This window comes from Macrobrachium nipponense, chromosome 39, assembly GCF_015104395.2.
Source record: "Macrobrachium nipponense isolate FS-2020 chromosome 39, ASM1510439v2, whole genome shotgun sequence".
In the NCBI taxonomy this organism is placed as follows: Eukaryota; Metazoa; Arthropoda; class Malacostraca; order Decapoda; family Palaemonidae; genus Macrobrachium; species Macrobrachium nipponense.
Window position 1 is genome coordinate 32,295,337 of NC_061099.1, and position 17,629 is coordinate 32,312,965.

At 36.5% G+C, this 17,629-nt stretch overlaps 1 protein-coding gene across 6 annotated transcripts in view; it reads right to left on the minus strand.

Annotated features, from left to right (window-relative positions):
• Window positions 1–4,977: 4,977 nt before the first annotated feature.
• Window positions 4,978–17,629, minus strand: part of LOC135210278 (bestrophin-2-like) — a 93,676-nt gene continuing 81,024 nt past the window's right edge. For 4 of the 6 annotated variants that reach the window (XR_010313486.1, XR_010313483.1, XR_010313485.1 and 1 more), the window contains exons 2-10: window positions 14,676–15,397; window positions 13,341–13,451; window positions 12,534–12,705; window positions 11,804–11,933; window positions 10,841–11,313; window positions 10,150–10,605; window positions 9,752–9,824; window positions 8,883–9,204; window positions 8,502–8,807 (exon numbers count right to left, since the gene is read on the minus strand). Coding sequence is in view for 2 of the 6 variants with exons in the window: in XM_064243150.1 (XP_064099220.1) it covers window positions 7,000–7,005; window positions 8,978–9,204; window positions 9,752–9,824; window positions 10,150–10,605; window positions 10,841–11,313; window positions 11,804–11,933; window positions 12,534–12,705; window positions 13,341–13,451; window positions 14,676–14,746 (1,719 nt within the window). In the remaining 4 variants the exon portion in view is untranslated. Of the gene's footprint in view, window positions 7,006–8,501; window positions 8,808–8,882; window positions 9,205–9,751; window positions 9,825–10,149; window positions 10,606–10,840; window positions 11,314–11,803; window positions 11,934–12,533; window positions 12,706–13,340; window positions 13,452–14,675; window positions 15,398–17,629 lie in introns of those variants that run through there. The other 2 variants (XM_064243151.1, XM_064243150.1) reach the window with 2 other exon arrangements.

Here is a 17,629-nt window from a genome sequence, read left to right on the forward strand (position 1 = left end):
TGGGGGAGAATATGGAAAAACATAAATAACAAATCAATTGGTATTCGGGAGAGAGAATTTTTGTTCAAATATGTACATGAGGTATTGCCCACAAATGTAAGACTAAAAAACATGAAACTAAGAGACCAATGGAAAATTGTAACCATTGTAATGAACAAGAATACACAATGCATGTATTTTATTTTTGCATTAAGATGAAAACGTTTTTTCGATTGGTTTAGTGTAAAAATTATCATCATGTGTTCTTGTTAACAAGAGAAATGGTTCAACCTTTTGTACTTTTGATTTTGATTACAAAACAACCAGGGACAAAAAATACAGCAATTATTTTAGTGTGTAATTATCTGTATGCTGTTTGGATTAGGAGAGTTAAAAACCTAGATGAAAGATATATGATTCATTATTTCAAAGGTAGGCTTAATTATTGTAAATGGATGTTAAAGTCAGTTTATGGGCAAAAGATTAATAAGTTAGTCACGGAAGACTTCTTGGAGACGGTGTTATGAGCAAAAAGGGCTTCTTTGAGAATAGCAAAAACAATGTAACTTGAATTTGTGCTCCTATATGTAAGGGTTTCTTTCTCTTAGGGGCCGGTGAGCACTGCATAAGAGCCCTCCTCGGAGGGGGAGGCTGATAGCCACAAGATCCTCCTCTGGCGAGGGGAGGAGCATACCCGGTCCCACACTGATGTATTTTTTAGGTTGTGGGTTAACCACATATTGTAGTCTTTTATAGAGCTTACGTATACTGTGCAAAGACTATATTGTACATGAGATACTATGTAAAAATATGTATATGTATGGATGTATAACAGAATCACGAAAGTTAGGAACGTGATAAATCCATAAATAAAGATAAATGCCACGAAGGAAAAATAAACGAAGGAGTCTGCGAGATCTTTCGGCTTAAAAGCCCTTTACTGAAGCAGATACTGACAAAAATACGAGAAAAGACAATACAAGAAGGTTCGTATAACTGACAGATAGGGATTATAAAAGGATTAGTGCCTAGAATCCGACACACTTGGAAGATAAGAAACCTTCCCAAACAAGCATAAACAAAGGGTGCAATTAAAGGTTTAAGACAATCATCTCAAGAATACAAATTCTCCAGACAATTAAAGGATTATAGGTGACAGCTATACGGAACCTGGTAAACAAACCATATTCACAAAACATGACAGACATACATTACAATAAAATTTTTATAACTCTAAGGCAACTGATTTTTATTTAAGTCAGTAATTATATATTTGAGGTCATTCTTAAACATGTTACAGATACAAGGGTCTAAATGAAAAAAGGCCACGACTAACATTGAAATTACAATGAAAAGTAAGTTGTATTAAAGCAGATTCTAAAAGATTTCGTGATAAGACATCTCTTGACCGTGCAATTACTGAACTGTCAATCCAATTAATTCGGTGGTTGTTTTCACTTAAATGAATAAATAATGCATTAGATTTTTGCCCAGTTTTTACAGAGTATTTATGCTGGCTTAGCCTTACTTCTAAGCCCTTGCTCGACTGTCCGAGATAGAATGAGGGACAATCCATACATGGAATTTTATATATTATGTTGTTGCTTTCTCTGGGGCCATTTTTTATTAACATTCTTTTTAGTGTGTTATTATAGGAAGAAACAAGGTTGACATTAAAAGCTTTTAACAATGGTTAATGGTTTCAAATCCGTTAAAATAAGGCAAACTGAGAATGTTCTTAGAATTTTCTTTCTGTGTGTTTTGTTTTCAGTATAAAACTTTTTGTGGGCTTTATTATAACAAATGTCCTAATATATGTGAAGGATAGCATAAATCTTTCCCTATTTTTCTTATGTATTCAAATTCTTGATCCAAATATTGTGGACTGACAATTCGCAATGCTCGTAAAAACATAGAGGAAAAAATTGATATTTTTATATTAAGATGGTGGCCTGAGAAGAAATGAACATAAGTTAAGTTGTTAGTCGGTTTCCTATAAATACTGAATTACATTGAAATGGTTCTCTATTGGTATCAAAACGTCTAAGAAAGGGAGGCAATTGTCTTTTTCTAATTCTAGAGTAAACTTAATCGATGGTACCTGGTTATTAATTTAGAGAGTAAATCATTTACATCAATACCGACAGGAAAGAACAGCTAAAACAATCATCAACGTAACGATACCACTTTACAGGAATATGAATGATATTAGGTAAGTAGCGTTTTTCGAAGAATTCCATATGCTCTCAAACCTGTATATGGAATTCTTCGAAAAACGCTACTTACCTAATATCATTCATATTCCTGTAAAGTGGTATCGTTACGTTAGAATTGATGTTTAAGCTGTTTTTCCTTCCTGTCGGTATTGATGTAAATGATTTACTCTCTAAATTAAATAACCAGGTACCATCGATTAAGTTTACTCTAGAATTAGAAAAAGACAATTGCCTCCCTTTCTTAGACGTTTTGATACATAGAGAACCATTTCAATGTAAATTCAGTATTTATAGGAAACCAGACTAACACTTAACTATGTCATTTCTTCTTCAGGCCACCATCTTAATAAAAATAAAAATATCAATTTTTTCCTCTATGTTTTTACGAGCATTGCGAATTGGTCAGTCCACAATATTTGGATCAAGAATTTGAATACATAAGAAAAATAGGGAAAGATTTATGCTATCCTTCACATATATTAGACATTTGTTATAATAAAGCCCACAAAAATAAAAGTTTTATACTGAAAACAACACACAGAAAGAAAATTCTAAGAACATTCTCAGTTTGCCTTATTTTAACGGATTTGAAACCATTAAACCATTGTTAAAAGCTTTTAATCACCTTGTTTCTTCCTATAATAACACACTAAAAGAATGTTAATAAAAAATGGCCCCAGAGAAAGCAACAACATAATATATAAAATTCCATGTATGGATTGTCCCTCATTCTATCTCGGACAGTCGAGCAAGGGCTTTAGAAGTAAGGCTAAGCCAGCACATATTACTCTGTAAAACTGGGCAAAAATCTAATGGCATTATTATTCATTTAAGTGAAAACAACCACCGAATAATTGGATTGACAGTTCAGTAATTGCACGGTCAAGAGATGTCTTATCACGAAATCTTTTAGAATCTGCTTTAATACAACTTACTTTTCATTGTAATTTCAATGTTAGTCGTGGCCTTTTTCATTTAGACCTTGTATCTGTAAACATGTTTAAGAATGACCTCAAATATAATTAATTATGACTTGAAATAAAAAATCAGTTTGCATTAGAGTTTATTTAAAAATGTTTTATTTGTTAATGTATGTCTGTCATGTTTTGTGAATATGGTTTTTGTTTACCAGGTTCCGTATAGCTGTCACCTATAATCCTTTAATTGTCTGGAGATTGTATCTGAGATGATTGTCTTAAACCTTTAATTGCACCCTTTGTTTATGCTTGTTTGGGAAGGTTTCTTATCTTCCAGGTGTGTCGGATTCTAGGCACTAATCCTTTTATAATCCCTATCTGTCAGTTATACGAACCTTCTTGTATTGTCTTTTCTCGTATTTTTGTCAGTATCTGCTTCAGTAAAGGGCTTTTAAGCCGAAAGATCTCGCAGACTCCTTCGTTTATTTTTCCTTCGTGGCATTTATCTTTATTTATATGTATGGATGTATAAATTTACAATAAAAAGAAAAAAAAATTCAGGAGGTCTTAAGAAATGACTAAGCCACACTTAGAGGGCAAAGATTTATTTATTTATTTATTTTTCTGATAAAGGAAATCAGGAAGAAAATAAGTTAACAAGCAATTTTCAGTTCAAAAATGATAAAGCGTGCATTAATTCTTTGCACTAAAGTGACTAAAAGTCGACAGTTTCTGATTACCCAACAAAGGGATTACAGTCTTTTATCAAGATAACTTTACCTTCCACTGTCGTGGAGAATGGATGAAACGAGCGCTCTCTAAAACCATTTACGAACGTAAAGATATAATATTTAATGCGATGTTAGTATCCTGCATCTCAAACCTCCATCCTAATTATATCTTTCTGCCCACCATTCAGATAACAATGAGTGATTACAGTTGTTCCTAATATTCGTGTGTAGTTAGACTCCCAGATGTATACGATAGTAGGTTCACACCAACCGCGCATCTGAACCTTACGACACGCCTGATTGGCTGTTGATAAGCCAATCACAGGGCTAGAAACTCTCCTCAGTCTCTCTCGAGAGTTTACACAGGCAGGATGTATATGTTCCACCTCTCCTAAGGGATACTTTTGAAAGACGTATCCCTCAGGAGAGGTGGAACATGCATTCTGCTTATGTGAACTCTCTCGAGAGAGACTGATGAGAGTTCCCAGCCCTGTGATTGGCTTATCAACAGCCAATCAGGAGCGTCGTAAGGGACTGGCTTAGACATCAGATGCACGGTTGATGTGAATCTACTATAGTATTGCTCCAGCTCCGGTTTTTTTGTTATGCCCCTAGGTTAGGTTAGGTTAGGTTAGGTTAGGTTAGGTTAGGTTGGGTTAGTTTCAGTGCAGTTATGTAATCCGAGTAGAATATGGTATTGGGAAACTAAATAGATTATTTTAAAGAAGATTCTATGGTTTAGTTTTTAAGATATTATGGCTTCCCGCTTTCTTCAGGGAAGGTCCCAGTACTCGGTTACAGTTAGGGAATATGCTTCATCATCATAACAAGTAGGTAACTATTCTAGAAAGCTAATTTTGGTGGATTAAAAAAAAGAATATTCTGTTTCAAATTGACATTTTTTTTTTATTTTTTTTTTATAGTTATTCAGCTTCAGCAGCCGTTCTCTCTTCAAAAAAGGCACTCAGAAATACTTTTTACAAATTAGTGGCGAGGCAAACTTGAGTCAATAAAGTGATAAAATGCTGAATTAACGTGCATATTGAAATGTCAATAAATGAATCCGAAGCTATAAATATTAATGACATAAACCCTCTGGCTGGCAATGCATGCAAGGAAAATGATACCACTTACATCTAAAAAGTATAAATTTATTTTCCAGCTTTCACACTAAACCGTTATCTAAAAATAGATAAGATTTTTCAGGTAAACTGAGACTTCTGCCTCGAGTCATACATATACATCCAAGTCGAATGCTTTATTTACAAATCTGCAACAATGAATCAAAGATCTGTCACCCTAAATGAGAATGCAAACTTACGAAGAGTATATAATCCATATATCTGTTAAAGGTCACTTTGGCATATATGTCCTCTTCGGTAGAAGAGGTAATTATCAATAATTGTAAAACTTTCACATGATAATTATAATAATAAAATCCCCCACCATAAGACATTACGTATAAAACATTTATATCATTAATCTAGCTTTGTAACAAAACCACAGAAAGACGGGAAACCTATATATGTATACGTAGGCCCCTTTGTGAAATAATATAGATTTCTATAGCTAATTTTCTTTCACAAAGCAGCATCTAAACCAAGTACCACCAAACGAGCCTTTCACGACTCACAAAATTATCCAAATTCACATGGAATGAGATTAGCGCGAGGACGCTTCACCTATCCTGATATGTCTAGTGTATCATAAGAAGCATGACAAAAATAAATAAAATAAAATCAATAAATGAAAAAATAAAACAAAATCCTCAACGCCCAGTCTCAATCTGCAGTAATAATCGTCAGGACCGGGTGCTCTTGAACAGAAGCTCCCCCAAGCCACCTCTGTCTTCTTTCTTTCATTTGAGCGCTGCTAAGAAATCATCCTAACAAAAATAAAACTTGGGAGGATATAACAAAAAATGTTTAGATAACTTTACATTGAGGTTCACTTCGTCCGAAGCAATTGCTACGTCATGTGCAAATATAATTAACTCGTATAACCTTATATATACAGTAACACGTTAGAATCAGTTAATTCTACTGACTCGATCGTCCACACCTCACAAAGGGAAACATGGCACTTTTTTCGGAAGACTGACCCTCTTCTGGGCTTCTGAGTGTTGGCCAGAGGCCACTGCTCTACAGAATGGGGGTTTTTTCTTTCCCCGTCTGCGCTGTGGGAGGAGGGACCGAAGGACCAAGAAATCAGGGTCAGTTCCAAAGATTTTGGGAAACCGATCAAACTCTTTTGGTATCACTGGAATGCAAGAAGGGTAGGTTTCTTTTACGACTTATTCCATTTCGAAAGTCAAAAACAAAGACTCTTTGCAGCACTGTTATTGAGTTGTTTGTTTGTAAGGTGTTTTTACGTTGCATGGAACCAGTGGTTATTCATCAACGGGACCAACGGCTTTATACGTGACTTCGGAACCACGTCGAGAGTTAACTTCTATCACCAGAAATACACATCTCTCACTCTTCAATGGAATGGCCGAGAATCGAACTCGCGGCCACCGAAGTGACAGGCAAAGACCATACCAACCACGCCACTGAGGCGCTCTATTACCGAGTTTATAAATTTGAGTATAAGTATTTCGTTAACCCTTCTAACATTTTCACAAAATTGCACCTGCGTCCTGCTTTATAAATGGCCACAGTTAGGTTCGTAATAAACCTTTCTATCTCCGAGCTGAATACATAGCAGCAGAATATAGTAATCTATTCATAAAGAATGAATACTTTCTTTCTGTTTCCATATGTTCTCCTTCTTTTCACAGCTTGGCTTACCAAGTTTAGATAAGATTCATTTGTAATATCTAAGGAAGTAACACTTCGAAAAGGCACTACGTTAGCCTAAACAGTGTATAGAACAGCGAGTGACAATACGTCTCCTGGAATATCCTTAAGACTTATCAACATTTGTGATGATATAACAATTTCAAACTATATATATGTACACGACACTTGCAACCGTATAATACTTCACGTCCCTCAATTTAAGGATACGGGAATTAGGGTGACCTCGAGTAAACTTAGTACTATCATACACGTTTGACGAAGAGGCCGAAGTCTCTGCCGTTGGCTTCGTGAGATCATCATCCCCTTCAGGAGCAAGCGAGGTGGCTTCTTCTGTCAAACGTCAGGAATCTGGTTTTTAGTCCTGTTGAAGAAAAAAAGGACAATTCATTAAAGAGCTTGAAAAACGTAAGAGTGAAATGCCAGAACAGTATCAACAAGCAAAAGATACCATCGAGTCTTCTGTAGAGCTTATAATGCTGTACGAAACTCTCAGCAACGGGCCATGAAATTCTCAGCAGCTGCTCATGAAACTTTCAGCAACGGCCGGTGGTAGCCTGTACTACACTACAGGTGCCAGACGCACGACCATAGCTAACTTTAACCTTAAATAAGACAAAAACTACTGAGGCTAGAGAGCTGCAATTTGGAATGTTCGATGATTGGAGGGTGGATGATCCACATACCAATTTGCAGCCCTCTAGCCTCAGCATAGTGTTTAAGATCTGATGGCGGATAGAAAGTGCGCGGAGGGACAGACAAATAGCCATCTCGCTAGTTTTCTTGTACAGAGAGCTAAAAATGATTGTGTACGTGACTTGGAGAGAGAATATAGAAAGAAAGTGGGTGAATGAGAGAAAGGGAAATGTTACAAATTAAAAATATTTATTAGAAGGCTGAACGGTGAGGTGAAAGCCAATATAAGGTTATATAAGAATGTGAATATAAATATCTTCTTAAAATCCAATATTTTTTCCTCTGCCAAAATTAAGAGTTTAATAAATGTAATCGCCATATTGGCTGTAGACAAGCAATCCAAAAAAATCTCTTCCATTAAAATCCTTTTTTTAAACAGAACTAGCTTACACAGATATATTTTTCTACCACATCCTTCTATTCATTCAAGGACAGTTTTGTGTCTAGGAAATCTTAGCGCAGAGAAAGTGTCCTGTTGCCAAATGAATGCAATGCTATTTCGTAGTGCCATCCTTAGTAACTGAATATTAATTGATTTAGACTTTTTGTGTTAATTCTTGCATCTTCCTGACTCTCACCATTACCATCATCAATATTATTATTATTATTATTATTATTATTATTATTATTATTATTATTATTATTATTATTATTGAAAATAAAGGCTGTTTCTACGGTATTCACTTTATATAGAAAGTTTTCTCTCTTTCCTCTTATAATCTGATGAAAAAAAATTATAAGAAGAACAGAGAAGTAGACATTATTTTCTATAATAATAATAATAATAATAATAATAATAATAATAATAATAATAATAATAAAAATGGATAAGTATCAAGATCTGAAAATAGAAATAAGAAGGATATGGGATATGCCAGTGGAAATCGTACCCATAATCATAGGAGCACTAGGCACGATCCCAAGATCTCTGAAAAGGAATCTAGAAAAACTAGAGGCTGAAGTAGCTCCAGGACTCATGCAGAAGAGTGTGATCCTAGAAACGGCACACATAGTAAGAAAAGTGATGGACTCCTAAGGAGGCAGGATGCAACCCGGAACCCCACACTATAAATACCACCCAGTCGAATTGGAGGACTGTGATAGAGCAAAAAAAAAAAAAAAAAAAAAAAAAATAATAATAATAATAATAATAATAATGAGCACAAGAAATAAGTAAGACCAGATAGAAAATATCAAGACGCCAAAGCCCCAACAGGTATTTTGAGAAACAGAAAAAAAAACAACAATCATTTCCAAACCTCATAGACGTCACAGTAACCTGACCCCAGGCAGGTACCTCCACCTGACCTTGGCTGGTTCCTCCACCTGACCTGGTACCTCCACCTGACCTTGGCTGGTTCCTCCACCTGACCCTGGTACCTCCACCTGACCTTGGCTGGTTCCTCCACCTGACCTTGATGCCTCCACCTGACCCTGTAACCTCCACCTGACCCTGACTGGTTCCTCCACCTGACCTTGACCCTAGTTCCTCCACCTGACCTTGACCCTAGTTCCTCCACCTGACCTTGACCCTAGTTCCTCCACCTGACCTTGACCCTAGTTCCTCCACCTGACCCAACAAAACCTACTGAAATCCGAAGCACATTAAGTGTCTAAAACTCTGCCAATCTCTGACCTACCACATAAGACGGGTTCGTACGACCCTCCACACCCAAAGGTTTTGCGAATTTGCTCTCTCCAGCGTGACCTGGCATGATTCTCAAGCTTTTGTGATGACCTGACCTTATCGTATCGGATCCAGGATGACCTGAGTTGGACTGCGTTTCGGGGAATCTGCAGGTGACAGCCGCCTCTTCCGTCGGCGTCGTCGCTGAGCTGATTGTGGGAGAGTTGGCTTCAAGATGACCTGATGAAATGCGTGAGTTAGCTTTAAATATTCTAAATATTGTACTTTAAATATTTAGATATTTTAAATATTTTATATAGTTAAATATTTAAGATATTTAAAATATTTAAATATTTTAAATTCTCTGCTTTAAATACTTAAACATTTTAAATATTTAAACATTTTAAATACTCTGCTTTAAATATATTTTTCAAGTATGGGAAGATAAGGACTTTGAATTTTGATAAATTCATGGATTAATAGCTTTCAGATTATCCAAAATATGATTTACAAGGTAACTCATAATATAATCACCGAATGAAATTGCTTTCCTAGAATAAAATCCCTAAACTGACAGCTTCGCCCTGGTCAGTTTTGTCAAAAGAAGTTACAGAGACTCATAGTTCTGTAAGTTTTTCAAGTATGATCTCATGAGGCATTAGGATTTTTCTTAGGTAGTGACCCCCAAGGCTAAAACCCTTGGGGATCACTAATAATAAATTCTAGATCTAGATAAAGCACACGCATGCGTAAGTAAACAAACATCCTTTGGGACACGTAGACGTACCGGAGCTCCCACTTAGAATAGGGGTGTTGTCTCGGGCAGAATCTTGGTCGTCTGAAGTATTGCCCACTTCCATCTGACAGATTAAAACAAAAAGGCGAATATATCATTGTAAACGTATAAAAGATGTACAATATGTATAAATAACGCCTCAAACTATATACTCCAAGCGTGGAATATTTTATTGAATCAAACTATAGGCAACGAGAGAGGAAATCAGTAGACTGCATCAATGGACTTAGAGGTGCTAAAAACTACACAATGGAATCTCTGGGGGCTTTTTAACTCTACTTTTCTGATATTGAGGTAAGTTGTTCTCAAAGTTGTGTTAAACTAGCGTTGAGCAAGCAAATTATGCAAAATACTGGAACTGAAACATATGTAAAAGAAACTCTCTTTACCTGTTCCCAGAGAAAATCGAAAGAGTTACTAGGGTCCTCTATACTGGAATTGGTCCCAGCAGACGCCACCTCTGGTGTCAAAATGGACCCCATAGATGGTTGCTGGATATTGTTGAGTGCCTCGATGCTGGGTGACAAGCTAGGCATCCTCGTAGCAGTGGCAGTCGGCTTCAAGGTGCCTGAGGGACTGGTTAGCAGTGTCGTTGGCTTCACTTGATGACTGCTGGTTGTGGAGCTTCTTCTTGGCTGAAGGGTGGCTGTTTTGGGTAATTTTCCGTTGATACCTAACTTGATGGAGCAGGAGTTCGGGATGGAACACTCATTGTGCTTCTGGTAGCCTCCCGTCCCTCCGTTGCCTTTATCTATCTGACTGCCTTCGAGCAGCACCATGTTGTTTAGGTCTTGTACCATCGAGGGAATTTCTGTTGGGGTGACGTAACCCAACAGGTATGACATCTGGAAGTAGAAATCATCAATATGAATGATTAGGAAAGACACTACAAATTTCCTCAAGTATGGATCCGCAGAAATGAGAAATAACTAAAATATTGGGGGAAATTAAACATCAAAGCCTAATTTAGATATGACAGGTGAGGAGAAGGAAAACTACGCATTCTGAACATGATTATCATTCTATCCCTTTTTCCTCTACAAATATGGTATAGCCTGACTTCTAGATAGTCTGTCTCACCTCAGTGTGTCTCTCCAAGAGCTGATCCATATCAAAATCATCGTCATCTTCGCCAAAAGGATTGACAAGTGACTCGGCAACTTTGAGCCATCCCATGTAGAAGAAAAACTGCAGCAGAGTGAAGATGGGGACAAAGAAATCGATCGTTCTGTTATCATAACCTTGTGCTGGGTCCAGGAACTGACGGCCCAGAACGGAGAAGAAGAAGAATGAGTAGACAGCCATGGTTGCTACCTGGGTGTACACCAGAGGAATGCTGATGTCAGTCCACCTCATCACCATCCCGCATTTATCTCGTATATTCCCCAGCTCTCCCAAAAGCTGCTTCATGCCAAAGTCGTTCATGATGTAGCCCTGAGTGCGGCCCTTCTCCAGCAGCATAGAACACCACATGAGAGGAACACAGACCACGGGGACGTTGGATGTTTCCGCTTGTTTTTCCAGGATGCGCATTTCTTCAACAGTCATGTACCCTTGACAAATATAAAAAAAAAAAAAAAAAAAAAAAAAGACGACTATAGTACTGAAGTTTATAATCATTGACATTTCAACCAAAATAACTCGGTTCAAAGTACCAAATGGAATATTTAAAAATATACAGAGCGCAATTGTGGACGAAAACTTTAAGAAGATTATAACAAAAACCAAAAAGAAAAAAATGGTCTGAGTGTTCAAGTAAAAATTGCTTAAATCTCCATGGGGCTTTTCAGTCTTAGACTGCGTTATTGTTGAAGTTAGTAAATTTGTTTTGAAATCAACCATGATCATAGAGAAAAAATTCTTTCGTCCCCCTTACCTTTTTTCATGGTTGTAGTCATAAACGGTTGTTACCTTTCTTTTAAATTTGATTGGCTCTCTGTGATTGTGTTAGTAGATAAGTTAGTTGGTATGGGTTTGTGCTTGTGGGTATGTGGGCATCTAAAATCATGCCATTGAAAGACTGAAGACAAGAAGACATCTTACCTGCATCTAAGATAGACTTCAAGTTTGGCAGTTTCTTCCTGACCTTTCCAGAAATCCTGCTGAATAACATTGCAATGCTCAACATGACGTATCGGAGCAAAGTTGACCTTAGGAGCTTCGGCGGGCCATCCTGAAATGGGAGATAAATACTACGTCAGCATAAATAAAAAACTTATTCTATTTTACCCCGTTCTGTACATTCGTGTCAACCAAAATTCTTGGGGAATGACATTTCCAGCAGTGCAGTACCTTAAAAGATAAATTTTCTAAGTATGTATTCTAATTTACTTCAGCTTCATAACATCCTTGAAGGAAATTATAAAGGCTTTTTTGATACAATAGAAATCCCATTTCTAGGGACTCTCAAATGAATTTGAGGCCTGTGAAAATGAATTAAATGATTCAAACTTTCTTTGAAGATGTGTCAATCATTCTAACGGCACGTTGTGAGCCTAACAGGTCACTGACCTAACCCTCGTATGGATGGAACATAAGAGAAATCATTTGGAAGTGATTGTTTTCTAAAAGCTGACCAGGTTCCCTATCATGAGACAGTAGTAATCCAGGTACAAATGGAAGACTTTCCATTTTATTGTTTTGTGGATTCTATCAGATACCTTCTGGTAATAAATTAAAACCATCAAAGGTCATTAACTACATGTAGTTGGTGGCTGTAATGGGACCTGTTTGTTTAGAATGGATCTACCTGTGTCTTCCATGAGTTACTAACCCTGCCTCTGATGTAGGACGTGCAGAGTATGGCGAAGTAGTCAGGCCAAGGAATACACTGGTACTGTTCCCACCATCGCTGGACAACGACGCTGACATAGAAGCCCAGGACGAAGGAGATTGGAATGAGGTTCCTGAAGTAGTCGCAGTAGAGGGAGAGTTGCTCGAAGGTTCTGGAATGATCGGGGGATGGGAAATCTAAAGATCGGCTAGATTGATAATGGTGTCACTCATAAACTTACTCGTAAATTCTTGTACTTTTCCATCGATTTCTGTAGTTTTTGTAAAAAAATCTTGGTTACTATACCTTGACGCAATACTTCTGCCACCTTTTTTTTATTACTTATTCAAACACCACAGGTCAGAAAGAGTGATGAAACTGGCCTTGGCCAGTGAAGCAAGCACCTACTAAAAATATAGCCTAACCAAAAAGGACCATCCGGTTTGGGGCAATTAAAAGTATTAGTTATCAATCAACCGATCAACCCAAAACCCAATACATCATCAGGAACAGTTTATTTCAGCTCATGTTCGTAATTATATGACTAGGTACCATATCACAACATTAACTGGTAACATAAAAGGATTTTATGTTCATTATTAATACAGAGTCAGTCTATTTCGTAATATTCAAGGCTTTGCTCGTATTCAATTGAAGTTCTCACGAGATTTTGGAAAATTAAATTCTTCTAAGCAAAGCACGTGTAGCTTTAGATTTCTCATATTGAGAAAGGTATTTCACATAGCATTTAGTTCGCTTACTAATTCATTTATTATCTTGTCTAAATGAATACAAGATTTTGCCCACCTTCTCTGCTGTTCATCCAAACCAAATCGGTAGACCAAGGAGCAAATGAAGTAAAGGAAACAGTATACCAGGGTATCTGGCCAAATCAGCTTGTAAACACTTCCGCGCCATCTGTCGGGAAGAAGTCAAAAGTAAATATAAACACTTCCACGCCATCTGTTGGGAAGAGGTCAAAACTAAATATAAACACTTTTGCGCGATCTGTCGGGGAGAAGTCAAAAGTAAATATAAACACTCCTGTGCCATCTGTTGGGAAGAGGTCAGAACTAAATGTAAACACTTCTGTGCCATCTGTTGGAAAGAAGTCAGAACTAAATGTAAACACTTCTGCGCCATCTGTTGGGAAGAAGTTAAAACTAAATGTAAATGCTTCTGCGCCATCTGTTGGGAAGAAGTGAACACTAAATTCAATTGTTGAAAAGAAAATGGAAATGAATACGTTTCACTACAATACCTGCCGATATGTCTGAGAGGAAGTCATTAGCATCAGGAACAGAGAGAGAGAAGCCAATTAGCGTACATATCTGACTCACGTACGGGACCGAGTCCAGGGCAGTAGCAATTACTCTACACAGGTCATATAAGAAGTTGGAACCTAGGTACTACATGTGGAGGAATCGCTAATTTCTTGGAATCTGGAAACTGAGGGTGGACAAATGGGTTTGAAGGAAGGGGATTGGATGTCTCCCCGTAACCCTCCCGTTCCCTTACTTACTGACCCCGCCCACCCAGGGCGGACAAACCAGTTTGCATGGGGTGGGTGGGTGCATTATTTTTCCCTTACTGTCACCCGGGAAGGAAAAAGAAGGTTTAATCTTATTCTATTATTATTATTATATTCAGAAGATGAAACCTATTCATATGGAACAAGGCTACCACAGGGTCCACTGACCAGGAATTCAACCTTCCAAAGAATACCGTCTTCATTAGGAAGAAGTAAGAGGGAAAATACAGAAAGGAGAGATCTCACTTATCGAAAAAAAAGGAAAAACATATTAATAAATTAATAACTACATAAAAATGTATTATAATGCAAGGAGAATAGTATTAGTAACGAAGGATGCTTTCGTCTTAACACTTTTATTAATATGGAATATAATATAAAAATATAATATAAATCCTTTGGAAGGAGTCGTAAAGGTAATTTAAGTATTTTTAGTAAACACAAAATAACAGAGCACATTATTCTTAAAGTAAGTATTACCTTATGCACAGTTTCTCTCTCTCTCTCTCTCTCTCTCTCTCTCTCTCTCTCTCTCTCACCGCTAATAACCAGACATTCAAAGTAGTTCACAAAATCCGAGGCGAGACCTGAAGGACACCCATCCTCCTTACCTGAAGAGGAGTCTCCAGAAGGAACCAAACCCTTTGCAGTCGGAGACCTTCTGCGTGTAGTTGACTGTCATGGCTGCTCAGCCAGGGGGCGCCTCTCTCTACGTAGACCACCAAGTTCGTCGTATGGAAGGCGGTCAGGCCAGACTGCTGTGCTGTTGTAGCAGTATATGATCGCAATGGCACAGACTTGACTTGGGTCACAGGGACGCTTCACAGGCGACCAGTTCTGGCGCGAGCCGTTGTCACAAATGTTTATATATAAGACTTGGCGGAATGTATATGTATATATATATGTATATATATCGGTGTCTGAGGTACTAGTAAGCGCGTTCAAGTTTCAGAACGACGCGATAGAGTTCGAGTGGGGGAATATGGCTGATACGAAGTTTGCACTAGGTCAGTTCGAACGCTCTGGATACTAAAGCCAGAAGTATGCACTAGCTCTGTTCGCTCTGGATACTAAAAGCCAGCTATTTAGATTCCTGGTACATCGAATATCGATGCTAATAACCAATGACAGGTTGACAAGCCACGCTGGGCGCCGATTGCCACATATTGTCGAAAGGAGGAAAAAAAATCTCTCACACCCAGTTTTGTCTTCGTCTCGACACAAAGGAGGCGCTTATGACTACATCATGAGGTGAATTAGACATTTATCTCTTTCGGGAACCAGTCATAAGTCAAACTCACTCTCGTTTCTCGCTACAAATCTGACGAATAATCTGTTGGAAAACAAGGAAGAGCATTAGGCCTACATTTAGGAAAGGTTCTCATATTGTAATACAAAGTATGAATCAATTCAGAAAAGTGATGGTAAATCAAGGTAAAGATAATCACATCGCTTGAATTTCTCTTAAACTAATCAACATACACACTGTAACATAAATACAAATTATACACGAGAATACAGAGGATAGCGAGTTACCCCAGTGACCTTGGGAAGCGACTTTGACCTGATATTTCAGATATGTGGTTATGGAAATTAAAAGTTGGAAGGGGACCTACATTCTCGAATTAATTACAGTGAATGAGACCTACTGATCACCATTAACGAACAGCTGATCAGAGGAATGGATGATGGAGGAAAAGAGAGATTCCCAATTACCATAATATGTAGACAAAAAAAAAAACGAATGTGTGTGACCTAAAAATATTTCATTTTCGTTCGTTAAAAAAATAAAACCTTTTGTTATGAAATACAAACCCACAAAACTCTAGTAATTGTATTAATTGCATATGAATACAATTTATTATATAAATTGTATTACGTGACAGTTTATCAAGGGATTGTGAATTTCTTAGCAAAACGGTTGTTATCAGAACAACAATGAAATAATTAGAAAGTGATGTTCATAAACAAGGAAAATCGAAAGTCTGTTCGACTTATTATAGCACATACTCGATCCAGCAACTCTAGAAAAAATGGGGGACTTAAGGTTTTTCGACTAAAAAAAAATTACAGCTAAAAACATCAATGTCCATAAGAAAGGAGAACTGACAACCAACTCGAATCAGAAAGTCTGAAGAAATAAATAAAGAGACGTCGGCAATTTCGACCGAAAGCCAGAAAAAATTAAACACGGGATATACTTACTAATTACACCGGAATGTAAACGCCATTAAAAATATCACATGTCGAGCGCACAAACACTTGACAAACTTGTGACACGAAAAGACTGTAATCAATCAACTATTTCAAAAGACCACTTAAGAGACGTGAAGTGCTGTGTGTATGTGTATGTGTGTGTGTGTGTATGGTCGTGATAAAATTCCCTTTCTATATTCAATACTCGCCTTTGCCATTAGCTTTTAATGACCTGATTGATGAGTAACGGAAATACAGTGTTCCAGTTTGTTGGAGAATCAGAAGGGGTGGGGCTGCGAGCCCTAGTAGCACTTTGCTTAATCCAAGTACTATAGACATTTACTACAACTGGTTGGATTGGCGGAGAGCTGGGAGCGATCCACGAGCTATATCATTTATATATATACATACACACATATATATACATATATTATATATATACATATATATATATGTTAATTATTATTATAATTCAGGGTAAGTTATCCCTAAAGTTTAGTGAATTCGATATCAAGTGATATTTCTCTCTCTCTCTCTCTGTCTCTCTCTCTCTCTCTCTCTCTCTCTCTCTCTATATATATATATATAGTATATATATTATATATATATATTATATATATATATATATATATATATAATAATGTATACGTATGTATATATATACACATATATATATATGTCAATTATTATTATAATTCAGGATAAGTTATTCCTAAAGTGTAGTGAATCCAATATCAAGTGATATTTGTGTCTATATATATATATATATATATATATATATAGATATATATATATATATATATATATATTATATATACATATATCGAGCTACAATGTCCCTTTAATATCTAATTCGCTCTACCTCGGAATTAATATATTTTCATATATGCTTAACCGAAGGGAATTTTTTCTCGATAATAGACTTGCCTGGTTCGCGCCCCGATTCAGGTAAGTCTATTATCGAAAAAAAATTCCCCTTGGGTTAAGAATATATGAAAATATATTAATTCCGAGGTAGAGCGAATTAGATATTAAAGGACATTGTAGCTCGATATATATATATATATATATATATATATATATATATATATTATATATATGTATCTATATACATATATATATATATATATATATATATATAAATATATGTGTATATAGATACATATATATATATATATATATATATATATATATATATATATATATACGTAAACACACATATATAGCTATATACATATATATAAGATGAAAATACCCACATATAATGTAAAAAAATTAGCTTTATTTACATTTTTACTTATCTATTTAAAGGATTGTAACTGTAAAATAAGAAGATAATGAATATTGCCCACAGCATCATGACTAAATG